The sequence below is a fragment of the Pantherophis guttatus genome, chromosome 1 (genome assembly GCF_059756535.1).
Source record: "Pantherophis guttatus breed Tessera chromosome 1, ASM5975653v1, whole genome shotgun sequence".
NCBI classification, from domain to species: Eukaryota; Metazoa; Chordata; class Lepidosauria; order Squamata; family Colubridae; genus Pantherophis; species Pantherophis guttatus.
In genome coordinates, this window is record NC_142063.1 from 56,133,919 (window position 1) to 56,153,430 (window position 19,512).

A 19,512-nucleotide genomic window follows, 5' to 3' on the forward strand; every position below is an offset into this window, starting at 1 on the left:
CAAAGGTGAATTTTAATTAATTTTGCTAGACTTGCCTGTTCTCATATCCATCCACCCATCCATTCACCCAGCCATCCCTCTATCTGATTTAAAAGATTATTGTTTCTAAGTGATTTGGTAACAATACAAAGACATAAAATAATGCAAATTATTATAATTCAATACAATATAATGCAGCTGAAATTCCTAGCAAAAATCTCTCATAATGCACCGTAACACCTGAAAAAAAAACAGATCCTCAAGGCCTTCCCCATCTAGACCTCCGCAGCCTCCAAGGAGGAGAAGGAACCTTGACAGAATTTCTTGGATAGCCTGAGGTCACCTTAAACGGCTTTGGGGCAGAGCATAGGGACCTGGCACATGGCATCTGGGTCCAACACGGGGGCATCCTTCCCGAAGAATCTTTAAGAATGTGCCTTAGGACTATAAATTACTATTAAACACAGCTAGAGTTTAGCAACAATTTTAATAATAAATTTCATGTTCTTAAAAGAGTTTTAAACTAGGAAAAAAAAACCATGTATCAGAAGTACTTAGGCAAATTAACTGGATTAAATCTCAAAAGTAAGGAAATTGGATTGTTATTCTATGAAGTCTAATAGAAAAAGATCCAGATACTTCTACTTCTTCCTGGACTGTGCCTCAATTTATTATGGTTTGTTAATGTTTTACTAGAAATTTATTTAGTATTTAGAAACTAGTTACTTACTTGGTAATAGAGGACGTGGCAAACCAGCAAAATCCCTTGGAAAATATTCCTGTGAACCATACACAGAACCAGGAGGTACAGGTGGAAATGGAGGACCTCTTCTCATGAAAGATCCCCTTGGATCCATTGACATTAGAGGAGCTCTCAAAAAGGGAAGTGGTGGTGGCACAATTCCTGGTCCTAAGGTTTCATTGTCAGGAGGAAGAGACTGATCGTGTATATGGTAGATATTCTGTAAAAAAAAAAAAAAAGGAATGTAAGCAAGTTAACTTTTTGAAAAGCATCTGTCATTTACATGTGCTTTTTGAAAGCAGACTAGAGTAGAAATGGAATCCAAACCAGAGGCACAAAGTATGCATTCAAAAGCTGCAACTGAGAAGATATTAATTAAAATAGGATACAATGGAGTGGATCACAAACGAGAGATTACAGTGAAAACTTCTTGGTTAAGTGGAGGGTGGAATTTTCATTCAGCCACCTCCTCCTCTGGGCCCCCTAAACCATCCCTGCATCTGTACCCTCAATCAAAAACAGTTTTTCCTGATTCAAAACAGAGGGAGCAAAAATTGCCTTTTCTCTTCTGAGAATACAACTGAGAACAAACAAGGATAAAATCTAAACCCTTTTCTCTATAGGAAATGCAGTCCAGTCATCACCAAAGAACTATTTTTACCTCATGTTCTTTCTTTCCTTTTGCTTTTTCAGTTATAAAATCATTCAGTTGTAGAAGCACTGCTTGAACTAATATTTATTCAGTGTCAGAATATGGAAGCATTCATATAAATAAAGATAAATGGAAATACAAATTATACAAAATTACAGCACTGCAATTTTCAAATTTATTTTTTTTTCTCAGTTTTTCTGAGTTTTACTTACACTGTCATTTGAATGATCTCTTAATTCATCTCCACTCAAGTCCATTCTTGAGTTATTTTCAGATGATGGTTCATCTGGATGTGAAGGAAAGGAATACACATTTTAACCTTAAGCAGACTCACAAACAAATTCCTTCCAAATGGCTATAGAGACAAGATACAATGTCAAATGCAATGTTTTCACATTTAAGCACAAATGTGAAATGAGAAACATGAATGCTTCTCTGTATTCAAAAAGACAAACCACACCATATAGATACAAAATAAGTAAATGTTAACATTCCTGCACAGAACATTTAAGACTTTCCCTTTTTGCACTTGCGTGAAAGAATGCAAGTGTGCAAGAATCAAGAATGCTGCTTAAATATCATGCTAGCTACAGAGAATGAAATCATTTATTATGATTTGCTTCCAAATCTGAATAACTAATGTTTACTAGTGTTGGATTAAATGCAGTAGTGTATTAATCATTAATAGAATAGAATTCTTTATTGGCCAAGTGTGATTGGACACACAAGGAATTTGTCTTGGTGCATACGCTCTTGGAGTACATAAAAAAAAAGATACATTCGTCAAGAATCATAAGGTACAACACTTAATGATAGTCATAGTCTGATAAGCAAACTAAGGACCACAAAGCACCAGTTCCAAAGGGGGCACCACGAATTTGAGAAAGAAAAAAAAAACCAATGAAGATTTGTAAAAAAATATTGATAAAACTAAACTAAAATATCTTGTGCTTAGGGCACCAGTGAGCCTTAATCCGCCACTGATTAAATGTCTTAAATATATATTGAGTGTGAAATTGTGTTGAGTGTATTGGGCTGTATTTAGTTGTTTTTAAAACAGATTTGTTTTCTCCATATTTCCTTTCTAAGTAAACTTCCCCTCAGTCTCAATCCTGTTCATGTTTTTCTACCTGATTTCATGCAAAGTCCTATGCATCCCCATGCAACATACTCAGCCTGAGGGAACAGTCAAGGTTGCTGGAAAGGCTGTTATGGGGCAGCATGGGAGAAAGATTTGTTGCATACATTATTTCCTATTCTCACAACACAGCTATTTTCCACATCTGATGAACGGTTAAAGTAGATTCACTTGTTTCCTAACTTCTAGCACTGCTGCTTTCTATGTGAGAAATCGGAAACAGAGCTGTACTACAGAGGGCACAGAACACATACCAAACCTACAGTATTACTAACATTCCTAGATGTCTTACTAACATTCTTAGATCATCTTACTAAGAAGAATTTACTTACTTACTTACTTACTTACTTACTTATTTACTTACTTACTAAGAAGAAGAAGCAACCTCAAAATGTGCATTTGTCTAGGTTCTAAAGAATTACTTTTAAATTCAAGTATTTAAAAACTACAGTTCCAACCTGTTTTATCAACTGAATGCATGTTATAACTTCTTAGTTCAGCTGGTCCTGAAAGCCTTCCAGAGTTTACTGGATTGGGATAAAATCTTTCTGGTCTTCGAAAAGGAAGAGATTGCTCATTATAGAGGTGACCTATTGTTTAATAAAAAATAAAACTTTTTCAGAAGAATTCCTGAACAATGCCTACGGTTTATTTTATTTCGCATTCCTTATGCAACAAAATTTACAAATTAAACTATAATGGTTAAGAGGTACATGCTCCCAGAAAATGTTAATGGAAATCCGATACTTATTTACTTAATACTTATATGATACTTAATATAGAATTATAAAATCTTAAAATTGAAAGGGAAAGTGGAGGTCCTCTAATCCATACCACTTGCCTATGCCATCTCACAAAAATTGCTATCCAGCTATTGTTTGAAAAGGTCTTGTGATGGAGCCCCAATGACTCCAGTAAGTAGGCTGTTTAATAACTCTCATGGCCAGGAAATTCCTCTCCATTTCAATTTTGGATTTCTCTCGGAAACATATCTTCTCTGGAGAATTAATCTGTAACATGATGCTAGAAAAATGATTCAACTATACTAGTCTGAGGAATTCCTGGGACATCCCATTTTTTTAAAAAAAAAATGGACTAGTGGAATATCAGTACTATGAATGTAGTTTATATATTTTCAGAAATATGTAATCTGGAAATGGTTCTAGGGTTCTAGTCATATAGGTTTTGGATTAAATAAACAAAAATATACCCCTTAAAATGTTTAAATCAGCTAATTCTGTAAAAAAAAAAAGGGATGTATTAGGTATGTTCTTCATCCTGAGTTATTTATAAAATTAATAAAGTGGGATATAAATCAATAAATATTAATTCTGAGGAAAAAAACAATGTTTAGAGTATACTACCTTCAAATGATTTATATATATTCATCCACTGAACCAAAATCAAAGATCCATTTCAAAGGAGATCTCAGTAATATTTCAATGTAGTTTCATTTCTGCATTTAGCAAAGAATGGCAGATCATGTTTTGTTACCTGGGTGAGGGAGGATTACTCTGTGATCTCTATCCCATGGAGGTGACAAAGATCCAGTGTCAGAAGGTGGCCTGTGTGGATCAGATAACCTACTAGTGTTCAGCTCTCCTCTTTCATTACCAACTTCAGTTATGCCAGGATTCCCCAATCCTCTTGAACCTAATCAAAAATATTACCATGGATCCAATTAGCTCAATATCTAATAGTCATAACGGAACCCGTAAATACCAAAACAATGTCCATTTCAAATATGTAAATCTGTTGTCTCACATTTATCATAAAATTTAGGTGAAAAGATAAATTTGACTAATATACACAAGTAAAATCTCACTGAAGTTACAAATAGGATAAGAAAACATAACATGTTTGTGATATTTAAGCTGGCTCATTATACATTTATGTAAAATTTGTATCATGCAGCTTGAATACTGATTCTCCAAGATATACAGTGGATATAGAAAATCTGGTTAAAATGCCAGGTTTTTGAGATGTAAAAATATCAGACCAAGATAAATCACCTCAGAATTTTTTCAACTTTTACTATAACATATAAGCTCTATAATTCAATTGAAAAACAAACAGAAATCTTTTAGGTGGAAATAATAAAAAGTACAATAGCATGGTTGCATAAGTATACCATCTCATAATTGGGGATGTGATTATATTTAGAATTAACCAATCACATTCAAACTGATGATAAATAGTAGTCAATACACACCTGCCATCAATTAAAGTGACTGATCAAACCCATATAAAATTCAGCTGTTTTGGTAGGATTTTTCTGACATTTACTCAGTTGCCTCTTAAACCAAAAACCATGGTCTGCAAAGAGTGTACAAAGTATCAAAAGGATCTCACTGTTGGACATTATCAATCAGAAGGGTACAAACAATTTTACCATGAAACATACTGAAGATAATCAATAACAAGTAGACAAAAACAGTGATATTGCCAAGAATATCACTATATATAAGAGCCGAGGTGGCGCAGTGGTTAGAGTGCAGTACTGCAGCTACTTCAGCTGACTGCTAGTTCAGCAGATCAGCGGATCAAATCTCACCAGCTCAAGGTTGACTCAGCCTTCCATCCTTCCGAGGTGGGTAAAATGAGGACCCAGATTGTTGGGGGCAATATGCTATTTAGTATACTGTCTTTGGTGTAAGCCGCCCAGAGTCCTCAGAGAGTGAGTGGCATAGAAATATGAGTAATAAATAAAATAAAGAAAGAAAGAAGTGTATATCCCTCCAAAATTTATGGGGGTGGTGGTGTAACAGCAACCAAGAAGAAAACTGGGCTGGGAGGCTGCCAAGAGGCCTACAACAACTTTAAAGGAGTTTCAGAAATTTCTGGCAAGTACTGATTGTGTACTACATGTGACAACAATTTCCCATATTCTTCATATGTCTGGGCTATGATGTATGGTGATGTTCTGTCCCCACACCCAACCAGCCGAGGGTTAAATAACTTCTTCAAACACTCAACGTCAGTGGTAAGGAACTTGGCAGCAACTCCATGGCTGCTTGCCAAGAACTTTTTACTCCAATAACACAGACAAAAATATACACAGTTTGAATAGTCCAGTTTGTAATTAAATCCACAGCAAATAGGCGTTGTGTCCAAAGGTGCAAAGGGACACGCCAGAGATTAGCTTTGTCTGTCACAGAGTCCGAATGGCCACCACACTCCCTTTTACAGCCTGTGGGGTGTGGTCTAGTGACTCAGCTTAATCTCTGGCACGCCTTCTTTTCTGCTGCACACGCTTGTCTCTCCGACGCTGGCGTGGGTCCAACCACAATGTTTCTTCGTCACTATCCGACGGCTCGGAAACACCTGGCTCCTGGCCAATCTCTTCTCCTTCGGGAGACACCTGAGGCATTGCCAAAGAGGAGGGTCCTGGAGAGGGAGGCCTGGCCGTCTCCTCTCTTCATGTTCGGAGCCTTCTTCCTCTGATAAGATAGGCTCAGAGGACGGAGCCACAACAGGTAACAACATGGAAGCCTTTTCTTATAAAGAAAATCACCCAAGTCCTGCTACATTTCCCAAAAACCTAAATCAAGTCTGAAATGTAGAAAAAATGTGTTATGGTCTTATGAACTTTTTGACCATGATTTCAAAAAGTATGTTTGATGCAAAAACAACTCTGCACATTACCAGAAGTACATCAAACCGACAGTGAAGCTTGGTGGTGGCAGCATTATGCTTTGGGACTGTTCTTCAGCTAGAATTGGGGCTTTAATCAAGGTGGAGAGAATTAGAAACAGTTCCAAACATCAGGCCTCTGCTAAAATACTGAAGATGAAGAGGAATTTCACATTTCAACACAGCAATCCAAAGTATACCACCAAATCAACAAAAGAATGGCTTCACCAGAAGAAGATCAAAGTTTTGGAATGGCCCAGTCAGAGCCCAAACCTGAATCCAATTGAAAATCTGCGGAGTGACCTGAAGAGGGCTGTGCATAGGAGATCGCAATCTGACAAACTTGGGAGTGCTTTCGCAAGGCACAGTGGGCAGATTCCAAAGGCAAGGTGTGCCAATGCTGATAAGCTCCCACCCCAAAAGACTGAATGCTGTCATAAAATCAAAACGTGCTTCAACAAAGTATTAGTTTAAGGGTGTGTACACTTATGCAACCATGTTATTGTACACTTCAATTGAGTTGTACAGTTTATATATTAAAGGTGGAAAAATTCTGAACTGATTTATCCGAGTCCGATATTTTTTTTTTTTTACATCTCAAAAACCTGGCAATTTAACTTGTGTGTAAACTCACAAGGCGATTCTTTCGCTGGGAACTTTGCAAAAAAGGTAAGGTGGGGGGGAGCATGGATATGATTGGAATGTTTGGGAAGCTGGGAGGGAGAAAAGGAATTTACGTGAGCCATTTGCAGCTTGAGAAAATCTCGCAAGCCCAAGTCAGACTCTGAAGACTTTCGAAAGGTGCAGTCTGTTTCCCCAAAATAAAATGCTTAACCTGGATTGGTGGAGAGTGGACGCTGGGTGGCCCGGGTAAGGAAAAGGAAGTTTTAATATGCTGGATTTTGCATCAACACCTTAGGAGTGGCTTTGCTGCTTCTGTACCTATATGGATCTGTCAGTAAAGTTTTACTCCCAGTACTTTCTTTTGCTATACATGCCAATGGACAGTTGACACTTTCTATACCCACTGCAAACACCCACTGGCCCAATCTAGAGCAGTAAAACCTCTGAAATTAGAAAATTCACATATATTACAGGCATTAAACTTTAAAGAACTCTTCATATAATTTAAAAAAGGGCATGTGTTTCCACTTTCACACACATTCTGATCAGGATTGGGCCAGTGAACATGTTTAAAAAAACAGAGTGATGTACATTTTATATACTGTGTACTTTAACTGTGAGGCAGTCTGTAAATGGCTCTAACAAAGCTCTTCTTTTAGTATTATTTGGTTTCAATATTATTACGGAAATGTTATATTCTCGTATCTTTTCTGTTATACAATGTTACTTCAGCTTTACAAAGTGAAGACTTTTCTAATTTGCCCTTGTTTTTACTCATGGTCATCGTAGATTTTAGAAAAGGACAAATCATATTAAATATTTTACTTTACTTTTTTACTTCATATTTTCTTCCTTCTTTTCCTTTACTTTTTCCTCCTTCCTTTTCCTCTGTTACTGAAGTACATCCTCAGGATCTTTCCCTCATCACAGAAGAGATTCAGACTTTCAAACAGAAATCAAGTAAGACTGCCTTTTTTTTTTCTTTCATCAATAGTGAACAGTTCTTTGAGATTGCCTAAATAAGTCATTTCAGTTTTCTTGGTTTTTCAGAAGTGGTTTGCTTTTGCCTCCTTAGGGTTAGAGAAAAAATGACTCGGCCAACGTCACCCAGCAAGCTTTGTGTCTAAATTGGGACTATAACACACTTTCTAGCCTGATGCCTTAAATACTACACCAAGCTGGCTCTCAAATAAAAACTTTTATCTGACCACAAACATGCATTGTTGGAAGTCTGTCTGTTTATATTCCTTAAGACTTTTGTTAACTGCCTAGAACTCTAAAAATACTGTGAATCTTTGAATCTGGCACTATTCTTAATTGCTATTAAACACTCAAACTTTTGATCACTAACATTCAAACTAATGTTTTTCTCTGCCATTGCTTCTACAATTGCCTATTTTGTATTGTTCTATTGACCTTAAGCTTATATATGAACAGGATATAAGAACTTGTATCAACATGCGGTAGAAGAGTGCAAGTAAAATAAAGCGAGGAGATGCCTGTGCTTACACTTCATCCAATTCTCCAATTTAAAACAAACTATTATTGTGTTTTATCCTGTCTGCAAAAGTTGCAAATTTACTTAATATTCTCTTTGTCTTAGATATGCAATTGTTCAGTCATGTCAGGCTGCTGCTTAGAAAACCACCACCATCACCCTGAAACAAAATCCACATTATATTAAGATTCGACTTATAAAGCAAAGGAAGGAAGGAAGTCTTTTCATCAACCTAATCACTATGTATTTTGAAACAAACATTGCTCTCAGAGCCCAATTCTGTCTCAAACGCAACCTTCTCCAAGAAACCCATCACATCTTTTAAAGAGATTAAAAGTGTTTTTCTTATTTTAGAAGAATAAATGAGAAATAAGCATTTTGAACAGGTAGGAAAAAGAAACTGAAACTATATTCAACCTTATTCAACCTTTTCATTTTTAATTAATTGTAGTTCAAAAGCAGGTAAACAGTTTGAGTATCTTATTCTGATTCTCAAACCATGGCATAGTGTTGATCTCTTACCTACTTCATTATATGGTACTTGCTCATTCCAGACTGTCTTATACCAGCAATTTTGGAATAAAGTATAATAGTTTTAAAGTCATCTTTAGGCCACAATCAACCATCTAAGATGGATAAATCCATACGATATTTTACTGTAACGTAAGGCTAATATGACCTGCTTTTCCTTTCATCTCACTTATTTTAGTTTTAAAAACTACTATTTGGTCCAGTTTTTATTAATCTAATGAATAAGCCATATTGGTTTAGGACTTTTAAAAAGTAAATTAATTTCAAAACTAATCTTGGTACTAACTAATCATAGGTACTGGTAGATCAAAGATTTACAAAAAGTTTCAGTCAGGAACAAATGTAAAAAAAGTACTTTCACGAACAGGAGCCTTCTCTCTGCAGGTTTTCCATAAAAATATGTAATACATAAAATTTGGATATATGGAATTACTGCTCTCAGCTCCATGCTAGAGACCATTTATATAGATAATATAAATGTAGCTGAAAAGGATTTTTTAAAGTTGATTTTACAGAACTATTACCAAGAAAGGAGGGATAGACTAAGAGGAGAGAGAATCCAGAATCATTAAGTTTTCAAATTTAAGAAGTGTACCTCTTCCTCCTCCACCTGGAAGCACAGGTGAAAGTCTTAAGGGACCCTCCAATAGGGTTGGGGGGGAAAGAAAAGCTCTTGTTTCAGATGAAGGTCTGCCCATTGGTGAGGGTCCATATGGGGACTGCTCTGGAACAGTTAAAACAAAATACTAAAATTTACAAAGTTAATGTTAATGGGTGTATAGAACAACAATTGTTTATCAGCTCAGATTTGAAGTTTAAATTGGAACATAATAAAGTCAACTGATTGACTTTTCTTATTAGCCCTGCAATTACACAGCTCAGTTTTTGCTAATCATTTGAGGAATTATGCAGGTTTTATTTAAGAATCACGGGGGGGAATTAGGTATTGTAATTCAATTAAATGCAAATGCTAATTACACTTGAATTGGTAGTTTGGTACATTTATTCAAAAATTAAATTAAAGAATTCTTTAAAGTACACTGGAAATTAAATAAAATGCCATACCTCTGCCAAATGCTGTGGCTGTATCATCATAAGCATAAGGATCTTTTTTCAAAAGGTGGTGTTTAAATTCTATTTCTGTCAAACTAAAAAAAAGAACAAAAAGCTATCATCTTCCATATGACTGCTTCAACCATTTAGTTTTTCTACTGCAAAGGAAAAATCAGTTCATCAGATAGATCACAGGCATTGGCTGATTCAATGATTTATACATACATATGATTTGGATGGCTTCCCAACTTGCAAAATGATTTTGAGAGGCTAATTTAGGACTAAAAACTAAACAAAATAAACATAAAACATAATATAAAACAGCACAAACAGAAGGACTCGACATATCCAAAATTTCAAATTTATTTTCCAGCAGGCTCATTCATTATACTAACTCAGTATTTTTGGGAGGGCAGAGGAACAAAAGGGAAAATACATTTTTAAAGTCTGACAGAAGACCAGAGCCTTCCAAATATCATAGAACATGCTGTTCTGAAAGGTACGAAATCATGACAGAGCAAGTACCATTAAATAACACTGTTCTATGAAGTGATCTTAAGTATGCCCATGAATTGTACCCAGAAGCCTACAGGAAACCAATTTAGCTCATGTAGTAGTGTTGTTATGTGGTCATGGTTCTGGCTACACACCATTACATTACTGATTAATTCTAATTTCTGGATAGTCCACAAGAGCAGCCTGATGTAGACCAATCTGCAATAATCCAAGTGTGATATGATCAAAGCATGAGTGGACTGTGAGCAGGGCTTCCTGATTAAGAATCAAATGCAACTGGCATACAATATGAATTTGTGCAAAGGCCCACTGCATCTACTCCAACTAATTCAAGGAGACTTCCAAAATGCACAGCAGTTCTTTCTCGAGGAGTGCAACTCCATATAGAACTAAAGATGGTCAGTTTTCAGAAAGGGAGTGGGTCCTAAATCTCACAATCATTCTGAGTTGCTTAGGTTTAGCCAAAACCTGTGCTTTCCCATTTACACCACTTCATCCTTCAGACATGAAGAACAAACCTTGACAGCATCCCTTGGTTAGCCCTGAGTACAGATACAAAGCTTTTTATTATCAGTATATTGATGATACTTAACTCTGTTCCAATTGATGACTTCATTCAGTGGCTTTATGTAAGTATCAAATAGTGGTGGAGAGGGAAAAACTCTGAGTACCACTGCAAAGCAGGAACTGAGGCCTATACTCCTCCCCTACCAATGTCAAGTGTAACATCATGGCCCTTTTATCAAATTTGAAACTGTCTAGGAAGATACCATGACTGATAAAATCAAGCCACTAAAAGATCATCCAGGGCAACAGATGCATCACCCCCACTAAAGTATCTACAGTATCTCTCTAAAAATAGAAGGTTGAAGACTGGGTGAAGATAATCTAGAACTATTAGATCAAGGCATGATTTAAGAAGTGATGAATTATCACAGAATCACCCCTTTGTTCAAAAACACATTCATAGCCACCTAGATCTAACCATATATTGACTCTTTAGGAGGTCTTCCTTTTGTTAATCAGGACTGGACACAAGGCTTTCAGGATTTATTTATAAATAAGAGTTGAGATATGGAGGAAAAGATAATTTGTTGTTTTAAGAGAAGTTGCTAAATTTTGAAAATTATTTATATTTGTGATGAAGAAAGAAATAATTTCTTTAAATACTATATTTTTTCTTTTCTATTTTTTCTTTCTGCACTTTCTATTCTTTCCTTTTATGTTTATTTCAATTATCCTTTAATTGTAATGTTTAATAAAATTACTATTATAAAAAGGATAATGCTAGGGAGTAAACAGTAACCCAACAATAACTTAGGTTTAGAACTAATGCTAAAACTTCTACACATGAACATCTTTATACTTACTTTTGTCTTCTGTGTAGATTTTCCTTTCTCATGTCATTCAGTTGCCTTTCAGCTGCCCGGGCTGTCAACTTCAAATATATAGCAAATATCAGAATTTTGTCTAAATAAATAAATGTGCTATAATTTTTGAAAGTTCAACAAATATTTTGAAAATCAAGAATATAATAATTTTACTTATATCTAGAATAATTACCTTTAAGTCAATGCATTACTTTAAATAACAATCAGATAAAGCATGCAAATCCAATGTGTTTAGGTTAACTGTAAACCAAAAAAGTCCACATTCTAAAGCTTTATAAGTACCAGTGCACTCTAAATGCCTAAATGCTTTTAGCATTAAGTATGACTCAAATAGTTTGTTGGTTCTTCATTGTTAATTACTTTTAAGAATTTCTCCATTCATTTTCATGGAACTCCTGCATTAAGTAAGGCAACTGGTATGCACATATATTATCATGGGTGCTTATCTTTGGATATTATTGTTTTTATATGTCTGGATCAGTGCAACAATCTTCATATCATTGTACTAACTCCATCCTGGGCACTACTAAATAACAGTTTAGCACCTACATATACATTTGGTTTTGGAAAGAATGGCCATTTTAGCAAATCCTTAATCTATTACAATAGTAAGGACAATTCGCATAAGGAATCTTTTTTAACCAATAGGGACTATTGGTATTTAAAGAAAATAAATTTTGAAAGTCATAATTCAGCAAAGAATGTACATAGCATCCACAAACAGAAAATGATTTTAAGATTGCACTTCTGATTTATCTTTTTTTAAAAATCTAGAAAGATATGTATTCAACTGTATGGGTGACAATTTTGCACTGAAAACTTTTGAAAGCTTTGGTGAGTACTCTATTTTTTACTCTATCTTTAGAGCTTTCCTTCTGATGTGCTCTAGGAAATATGGTGTGCTATAGGAAATTAAGCTTTTTTTTTTTACAAAAGTACAGCCAAGCATTAAGAAAAAATAAAAAAACCATTATCTACCTTGGTGAGGTAGATTGGCAGTTTGTAAATCTGATAAATAAAATAAAATTTAACATAAAATGTAAAGAAACAGGGCCATTTTGAAACATCTATAGCAGTGGTGGGTTGCTACCAGTTCGCTCCAGATCGGGCGAATCGGTAGCAGCAGCGGCGGGAGGTTCTACACACCCACCCGGACGTGCCCACAAGCGAACCAGTAGCGGCTGAAGTTGAAACCCACTACTGATCTATAGCTCCAAAGAGCAATCATGTGTCTTTTTGAGAGAAAAAAAACTAACAGACGAACATGTATGTAACCTTCCTTATTGAAAACACCCTACACCAATGCTGTAATTTTTTTCAAATGGACAGTAAAATAGTGCTTTAACTTACCCAATTATCATGAGCTTTTTTCTCATGTGAGTTAATCTATTAAAACAAAACTATACATTAATTTAGAAGTAAAATCAAACTGAATGACATTCTATAAGTTCTTTTTAACAGAAATCAAATATGGAACACAATATTTTAAGTACTTTATAGTATAGAATACAAGTGGTAAAGCTACCATAAGATGTTGCTTCAACAAAGCTCTGCCACTAAGACAAAAACAATTAAAACCACACTTTTATGTATATTTACCAGACAACAAATTTTACTGAAAGGATTCAATAAAAGTCATATCAATTTGCTTTCATGTACATTTGAGATTCAGCCTTAGTTTCTCTGTTGTAGTTACATAATAGCTTTAGTTAAACAAAAAGTTACATTGTGAAGTTTTAATTATAATTAAATGGATGAATGAAAGGAAGGATATGAATAAAAGAAAATTCCAATTGAAATAATTCAGAACAGTACTGAAAAGTAATTTCAAACAACTTCCCCCCCTCAAAGACGCCAATGAACTGAAGCCATGTTATATGAGGTAAAAAAAATTAGAAACTTTTCAATTAAGAAAATACATACTTGTTTCTCATAAGAACAAACAGTTCTTTCCAGTTCTTCTTCAAGATCTTTTACCCGATGCCTATAAAATATTTATAAGGAGAAACTGTTATTATTGTTGCAAAATTTTATTAAATAATTTAGACGTAAGTAAATTGGTTTTATTTTTAAAAAACTAGATGAAGTTGGAAGACAATAGAAAAAGGAGACCAATCAGATATCTCTATCTACCAAACGTATCAGAACCTCCCTGTTGCAATTTCTTTGCTTGCAAAACTCAGTTGTGCCTAAAAGTGGCAGGACATGTTGTGAATGGAATTATTTTTAACTGAAGTTACTGTGAATGATGTGCTCCTATTTATGATCAAGTGGAAAGAATGAACTTTAGCAGAATTATCTCCTCTGCTGAAAATAAATAAGCATGCTAGTATTTGTGATTTTAAAAAGGGATAATAAATAATTTGTCTAACTGTTTCTTAGTAATCATCAGCTATCTAAATACTTTATCCTCTTCCAGAGAGGTTTTGAATTAAATCTAACAAAGGATGAAGGGAACTTTTATTATCCAACAGGGTTTTTCTGGCTCTCTTCTGATTGCAGTCTCTTGCATCTTTCCCAGCTGTGCTTTAGGATTCCATGGTCCTCCAAACTAGTGGGGAATGTACCATAAGTAACTACAACATGCATAACCTGCAGACCAGAGATGGGTTGCTCCCGGTTCTGTCTGGTTCTTGCAAACCGGTAGTAAAAGTGGCGGGAGGCTCCACCCAGATGTCATAATTGACAATCTGCGCATGCGCAGAAGCTTCTGCGCGCACAAGTTCCCGTTGCGAACCGGTAGTAAAGGTAAGTAGAACCCACCCCTGCTGCAGACAACAAATACAACATGGAGATGGAAGTTCTCCTTGCAAGAGTAGGCCTCCCTTTCCATTTGCAAGGGCATCTTTGAAAGCAAACATAGGTGTTTAATGTTGTGTCATAGATCTCCGGGCCAATGCTTCTTTCCTCTTACATAAAACACTACTAAAAATATCTCAAGTACAATACTAGATTGGTACTCTTCCAATTAATCTCTATTTCTTTTTCAAAAATTTGGAATTGATTAATATAATATTTGGTGAAATTACCGATAAGTATTCAGTTCTTCAGCAGCATGATTAATTTTCTCATCGACTTTGGAAAGTTTTTCTTCTTTCTGTAAACATTCTTTTTCTTCTACAGTTAATTTCCTTTTAAAAAGTAAATATTACATTAGTCATAACTTTTTTTTTTTTAGTTTTCATATGAAAGCCATTTTCAGAAAAATTATTTTCAAGAACTTGTAAGGTAATTCTGTTATGTTTTTCTAATAATAAATGACTATTATAAAAACTGCAAATCATTTACACTTACTATAGAATTTACTCTATAGAAATGTGGAATTTCCAAATAAAAAATATAGCATTGAGCAGTAAAAGAACTTGGATAGTCTCTTTGAATGATGCATGATTTTACTCTGAAAAGTTTTAATGTAGAACCTTGTTGCATGCGGTTATTTATTTATTTATTTATTTATTATTTAAATTTGTATACCGCCCTGCTCCCGAAGGACTCAGGGCGGTGCACAGCCAAAATTAAAATACATACAATACAAAATTTAAAATAATTTAAAAGCAGAATTAAATCGAATTGGCTTCCCAAAACATTAAAACCCATTACCCTTAAAATAACCCATTAAAATTTTAAGCCAGCCCAGTTTGCTGAAATAGGAAGGTCTTCAAAGCTTGACGGAAGGTACGGAGGTCCGGGATTAGTCGTATTCCTGGGGGTAGCTCGTTCCAGAGGGCGGGTGCCCCCACAGAGAAGGCTCTCCCCCTGGGGGTCGTCAGTCGACATTGCTTGACCGACGGCACCCTAAGGAGGCCCTCTCTGTGGGACCGAGTTGGCCGGTGGGGGGTTATCGGTGGCAGAAGGTGGTCTCGCAAATAACCGGGCCCTAAGCCATGGAGCGCTTTAAAGGTGAGAACCAATACCTTGAAGCGCACCAGGAAGACCACCGGAAGCCAGTGCAGCTCGCGCAGGCAAGGTGTCACAGGGGAGCACCATGTCGCCCCCATAATTACCCGCCCAGCCACGTTCTGGACCAGCTGGAGCTTCCGAGTGCTCCTCAAGGGGAGCCCCATGTAGAGAGCATTGCAGTAGTCCAGGCGAGAGGTGACGAGGGCATGAGTGACCGTGCATAGGGAGTCCCGATCCAGAAAGGGACGCAACTGGCGTATCAGGCGAACCTGATAAAAAGCCCCCCTGGCCACGGCCGTCATATGCTCTTCTAAAGACAGCCGTGCATCCAGGAGGACGCCCAAATGCGAGTCCTCTCCGTGGGGGCCAATAACTCGCCCCCAATAGCCAGAGATGGCACCAGTTGGCTATATCGGGACGCCGGCCTCCACAGCCACTCGGTCTTGGAAGGGTTGAGTCAAAGCCTCCAGGCACCGGGACATCACTTCAAGGGCATCGTTAGGGTGGTCTGGGGTGGAGATGTACAGCTGAGTATCATCAGCGTACAGATGGCATCGCACCCCAAATCCACGGATGATCTCGCCCAGCGGCTTCACATAAATGTTGAACAGGAGAGGTGAGAGGACCGACCTTTGCGGCACCCCACAAACAAGGTGCCTCGAGGTCGACCTCTGCCCCCCAGCCAACACGGACTGCGACCGGTCGGAGAGACAAGAGGAGAACCACCGTAGAACGGTGCCTCCCACTCCCAACCCCTCCAGCCGGCACAGCATGATTCCATGGTCAATGGTATCAAAAGCCGCTGAGAGATCTAATAGGACCAGGACAGAGGAACATCCCCTGTCCCGAGCCCTCCAGAGATCATCGACCAACGCGACCAATGCCGTTTCTGTGCTGTACCCAGGCCTGAAGCCGGACTGGAACGGATCCAGATAGACAGCTTCATCCAGGTAGTGTGGGAGCTGTTGCGCAACCACACTCTCGACAACCTTCGCCACAAAGCGAAGATTGGAGACAGGACAGTAGTCTGCCAAAACAGCCGGATCCAGAGAGGGCTTCTTGAGGAGGGGCCTCACCACCGCCTCTTTCAAGGCGGGAGGTAAGACACCCTCACTCAGAGAAGCGTTAATAATCCTCTGGAGCCAGCCTCGTGTAACCTCCCGGGTAGCCAGCACCAGCCAGGAGGGACACGGGTCCAATAAACATGTGGTTGCGTTCAATCTCCCCAGCATCCTGTCCACGTCCTCGGGAGTCACAGGATCAAACTCCTCCCAGATGACATTATCAAGACCTGCCTCAGACACATCGCCTGAACCCACCCAGTCAGAGTCCAAGCCGTCCCGAATCTGAGCGATTTTATCGTGCAGATAACACGCAAAATCCTCAGCACACCCTTGCAAGGAGTCTTTCCGCGCTCCCAGATGGAGAAGGGAGCGGGTCACCCTAAACAAGGCGGCTGGGCGATTATCTGCCGATGCGATAAGAGCGGAGAAGTAATTACACTTCGCCGCTTTTATCGCCACTAAGTAGGTCTTGATATAAGACCTCACTAGTGCTCGGTCAGATCCAGAACGACTAGCCCTCCAACTACTCTCTAGGCGTCTTTTCCAGCTCTTCATCTCCCTCAGCTCCTCGGAGAACCAAGGAGCTGGGCCGATTCGGCGCCGGGTCAGAGGCCGCAAAGGCACGACCCGATCTAAAGCACCAGTGGCCGCCCTATCCCAGGCGGCCACCAGGTCTTCCGTCGAGTCGTGAGCCAGAGTCTCAGGAAATGGCCCAAGCTCCATTCGGAACCTATCAGGTTGTTGTGGCTCCGTTACCTGAGCCTGTGTCATCGGCAGGAGAGGACTCCAAGAGTGAAGGAGAGGAGTTGGCAAGGCCTCCCTCTCCAGGACCCTCCTCTCTGGTCCACCGAAGGGCAAGAGATAGGGCCGGGGCCAAGCATGTCCACGCAGCCACAGGTGGACAGTGATGAGGGTAATGAGTCTTGACTGGATCCTCGGCAGCGTCACAGAGATAAGCGCGCACAACAGAAGAAAAGGCGTGCCAGAGATTAGGCTGAGTCACTGGACCATACCCCACAGGGTATAAAAGGGGGTGAGGTGGCCATTCAGACTCTGTGACGAACAAAACTAACTACTATCGAGTCACATTGCATCTTTGGAAACAACATTATCGGCCTTGGATTTATTTTACGAACTGGACAAACCTTGACTGTGTGTATTTTGTTTATTGAGTAAAAGTTCTTGGCAAGCAGCTACTGGGTTGCTGCCAAGCGTCTTATCGGAAGAATTGGTTGTCTGCCAGTTTATTTAACCCCCGGCTGTCTGTTTGTGTGCGTGTGTGGGACGGGGACAGAACAGCGGTATGTTTATGTGTACAAACAAAATGATGATGGAGAGTGAAACTAAAACTCTCACCATTTGGTGTCTCTATGTTCTTTAAGTGATTGGCAGAATCAGACATAAAAAATATCCAATTTCTGTATCTAAGCTCTTTATATATTCAGGCTACACAGTGAAATAACAATCAAGTAGGCCTTTTTAAAGAATTCAAAAGCAAAATTCAGTTCTTTGTATGACACTGATTGATCATACTGTACTGGTCTCAAAAAAAGTATTTGGTATTCCAAAATGATTTCCAATAAACCAAAAAACATAGCAAATAAATGTTGTAAACGTACTTCCTTTAAGCTAACCTGTAGGATTTAGAATAACTGAATAACTCTTGTAGATTTAATAATAACAATCTATTCAATATTGGCACAAGAAAGTAAACTAGTAAAATAATTTGGCAAATTTAAGTTATATATTGTGCTACAAATTGAAAACATTCAATTACAGAGAACTAACATTCCATAACAAATTAATGAGTGATTTATTAACCAATAAATCCACTGCCAAGTAATACCTGTGAAGATTCATTTCATTTTCTTGGTACAGTTCTGTCATGACTTGAAGCTTTTGCTGAAGCTTTTGAATTTCATTTTGAACCTCTATATTTTCTGACTGCAAAATGACATGTTCCTTTTGTAGTCTTTCAATCCGTTCTGTCATAAAGAAATAAGTACAAATAAGCAAATATTGGAACCATAAAACTGCAACTCAGAAATTTAATGTGCTCCTGAAAACAAGTGGTTTAGTTTGATCGGGAATATTTTATTCTGCTTTATTGTTACTCTACACTATGGTACATATTGCTATAGCTTTTTAAAGAAACTCTCCTGAATATTAGTATTAATATAATAACTTGATATTAGTATTAGTAGCTGAAAAATGACTTGTACTACTACAAAAATGCAACAAAATTTTTTACTTCCACATGTATCTGAGGATTGCGTTTTACTGTTGGCTTACATAGGGGCACACCAGTTTAAAACAGGAAAGAGCTGATAATCAGTGACATATTAATGTTCAAATAATTGAAATGGGCCAAAATACCTGCAAGCTGATGTGCAGAATTGATCAAACAGTCATAGAAAATGTCCGATGGACGAGCTATTGCTATTAATGGTATACCACCAATTATTAAATCTAAGCCTTCATATTCTTTTTCCAACAAAGACAGTGAATGCTGGTTCAATGTGTTCAATAAAAACACAGCACAGAATGTTCTTTAGAGTGTTGTTAGTGAGTAGTGCTTTATCTATTAAGATGATTTAGATGAAAGTTCAGGTCATACTACAGGTCATAGCTCTAAAGCATTCACTGCTAGCCACTATTCATCAGTCTGTAAAGGCAAAAGCCATTAGATTTTTTTTTTTCCTTGCTCTGGTTGATATTCTATCTGTAAGAAGATTCAACTAATGTTTATTGATTTTAAGAGGAGAACAAACAGAAAAAAACCTATTTTTTC

At 37.5% G+C, this 19,512-nt stretch overlaps 1 protein-coding gene and 1 long non-coding RNA gene across 4 annotated transcripts in view; one reads left to right on the forward strand and one right to left on the reverse strand.

The window, feature by feature from the left end:
• MIA2 (MIA SH3 domain ER export factor 2) overlaps positions 1-19,512 on the reverse strand; it is a 55,273-nt gene that overhangs the window by 1,656 nt on the left and 34,105 nt on the right. For 2 of the 3 annotated variants that reach the window (XM_034418063.3, XM_034418065.3), the window contains 11 exons: positions 18,568-18,706; positions 14,787-14,888; positions 13,681-13,741; positions 13,108-13,143; positions 11,737-11,804; positions 9,863-9,945; positions 9,393-9,521; positions 4,006-4,164; positions 2,970-3,101; positions 1,586-1,659; positions 710-941 (listed from right to left, as the gene is read on the reverse strand). In XM_034418063.3, the coding sequence (XP_034273954.2) occupies positions 710-941; positions 1,586-1,659; positions 2,970-3,101; positions 4,006-4,164; positions 9,393-9,521; positions 9,863-9,945; positions 11,737-11,804; positions 13,108-13,143; positions 13,681-13,741; positions 14,787-14,888; positions 18,568-18,706 (1,215 nt within the window). The remainder of the gene's footprint in view (positions 1-709; positions 942-1,585; positions 1,660-2,969; positions 3,102-4,005; positions 4,165-9,392; positions 9,522-9,862; positions 9,946-11,736; positions 11,805-13,107; positions 13,144-13,680; positions 13,742-14,786; positions 14,889-18,567; positions 18,707-19,512) is intronic. The other variant, XM_034418064.3, reaches the window with a different exon arrangement.
• On the forward strand, positions 6,672-7,982 carry LOC117665806 (uncharacterized). The gene is made up of 3 exons (XR_015729076.1): positions 6,672-6,813; positions 7,669-7,728; positions 7,844-7,982. It is a non-coding gene; the product is annotated as an uncharacterized LOC117665806 (long non-coding RNA).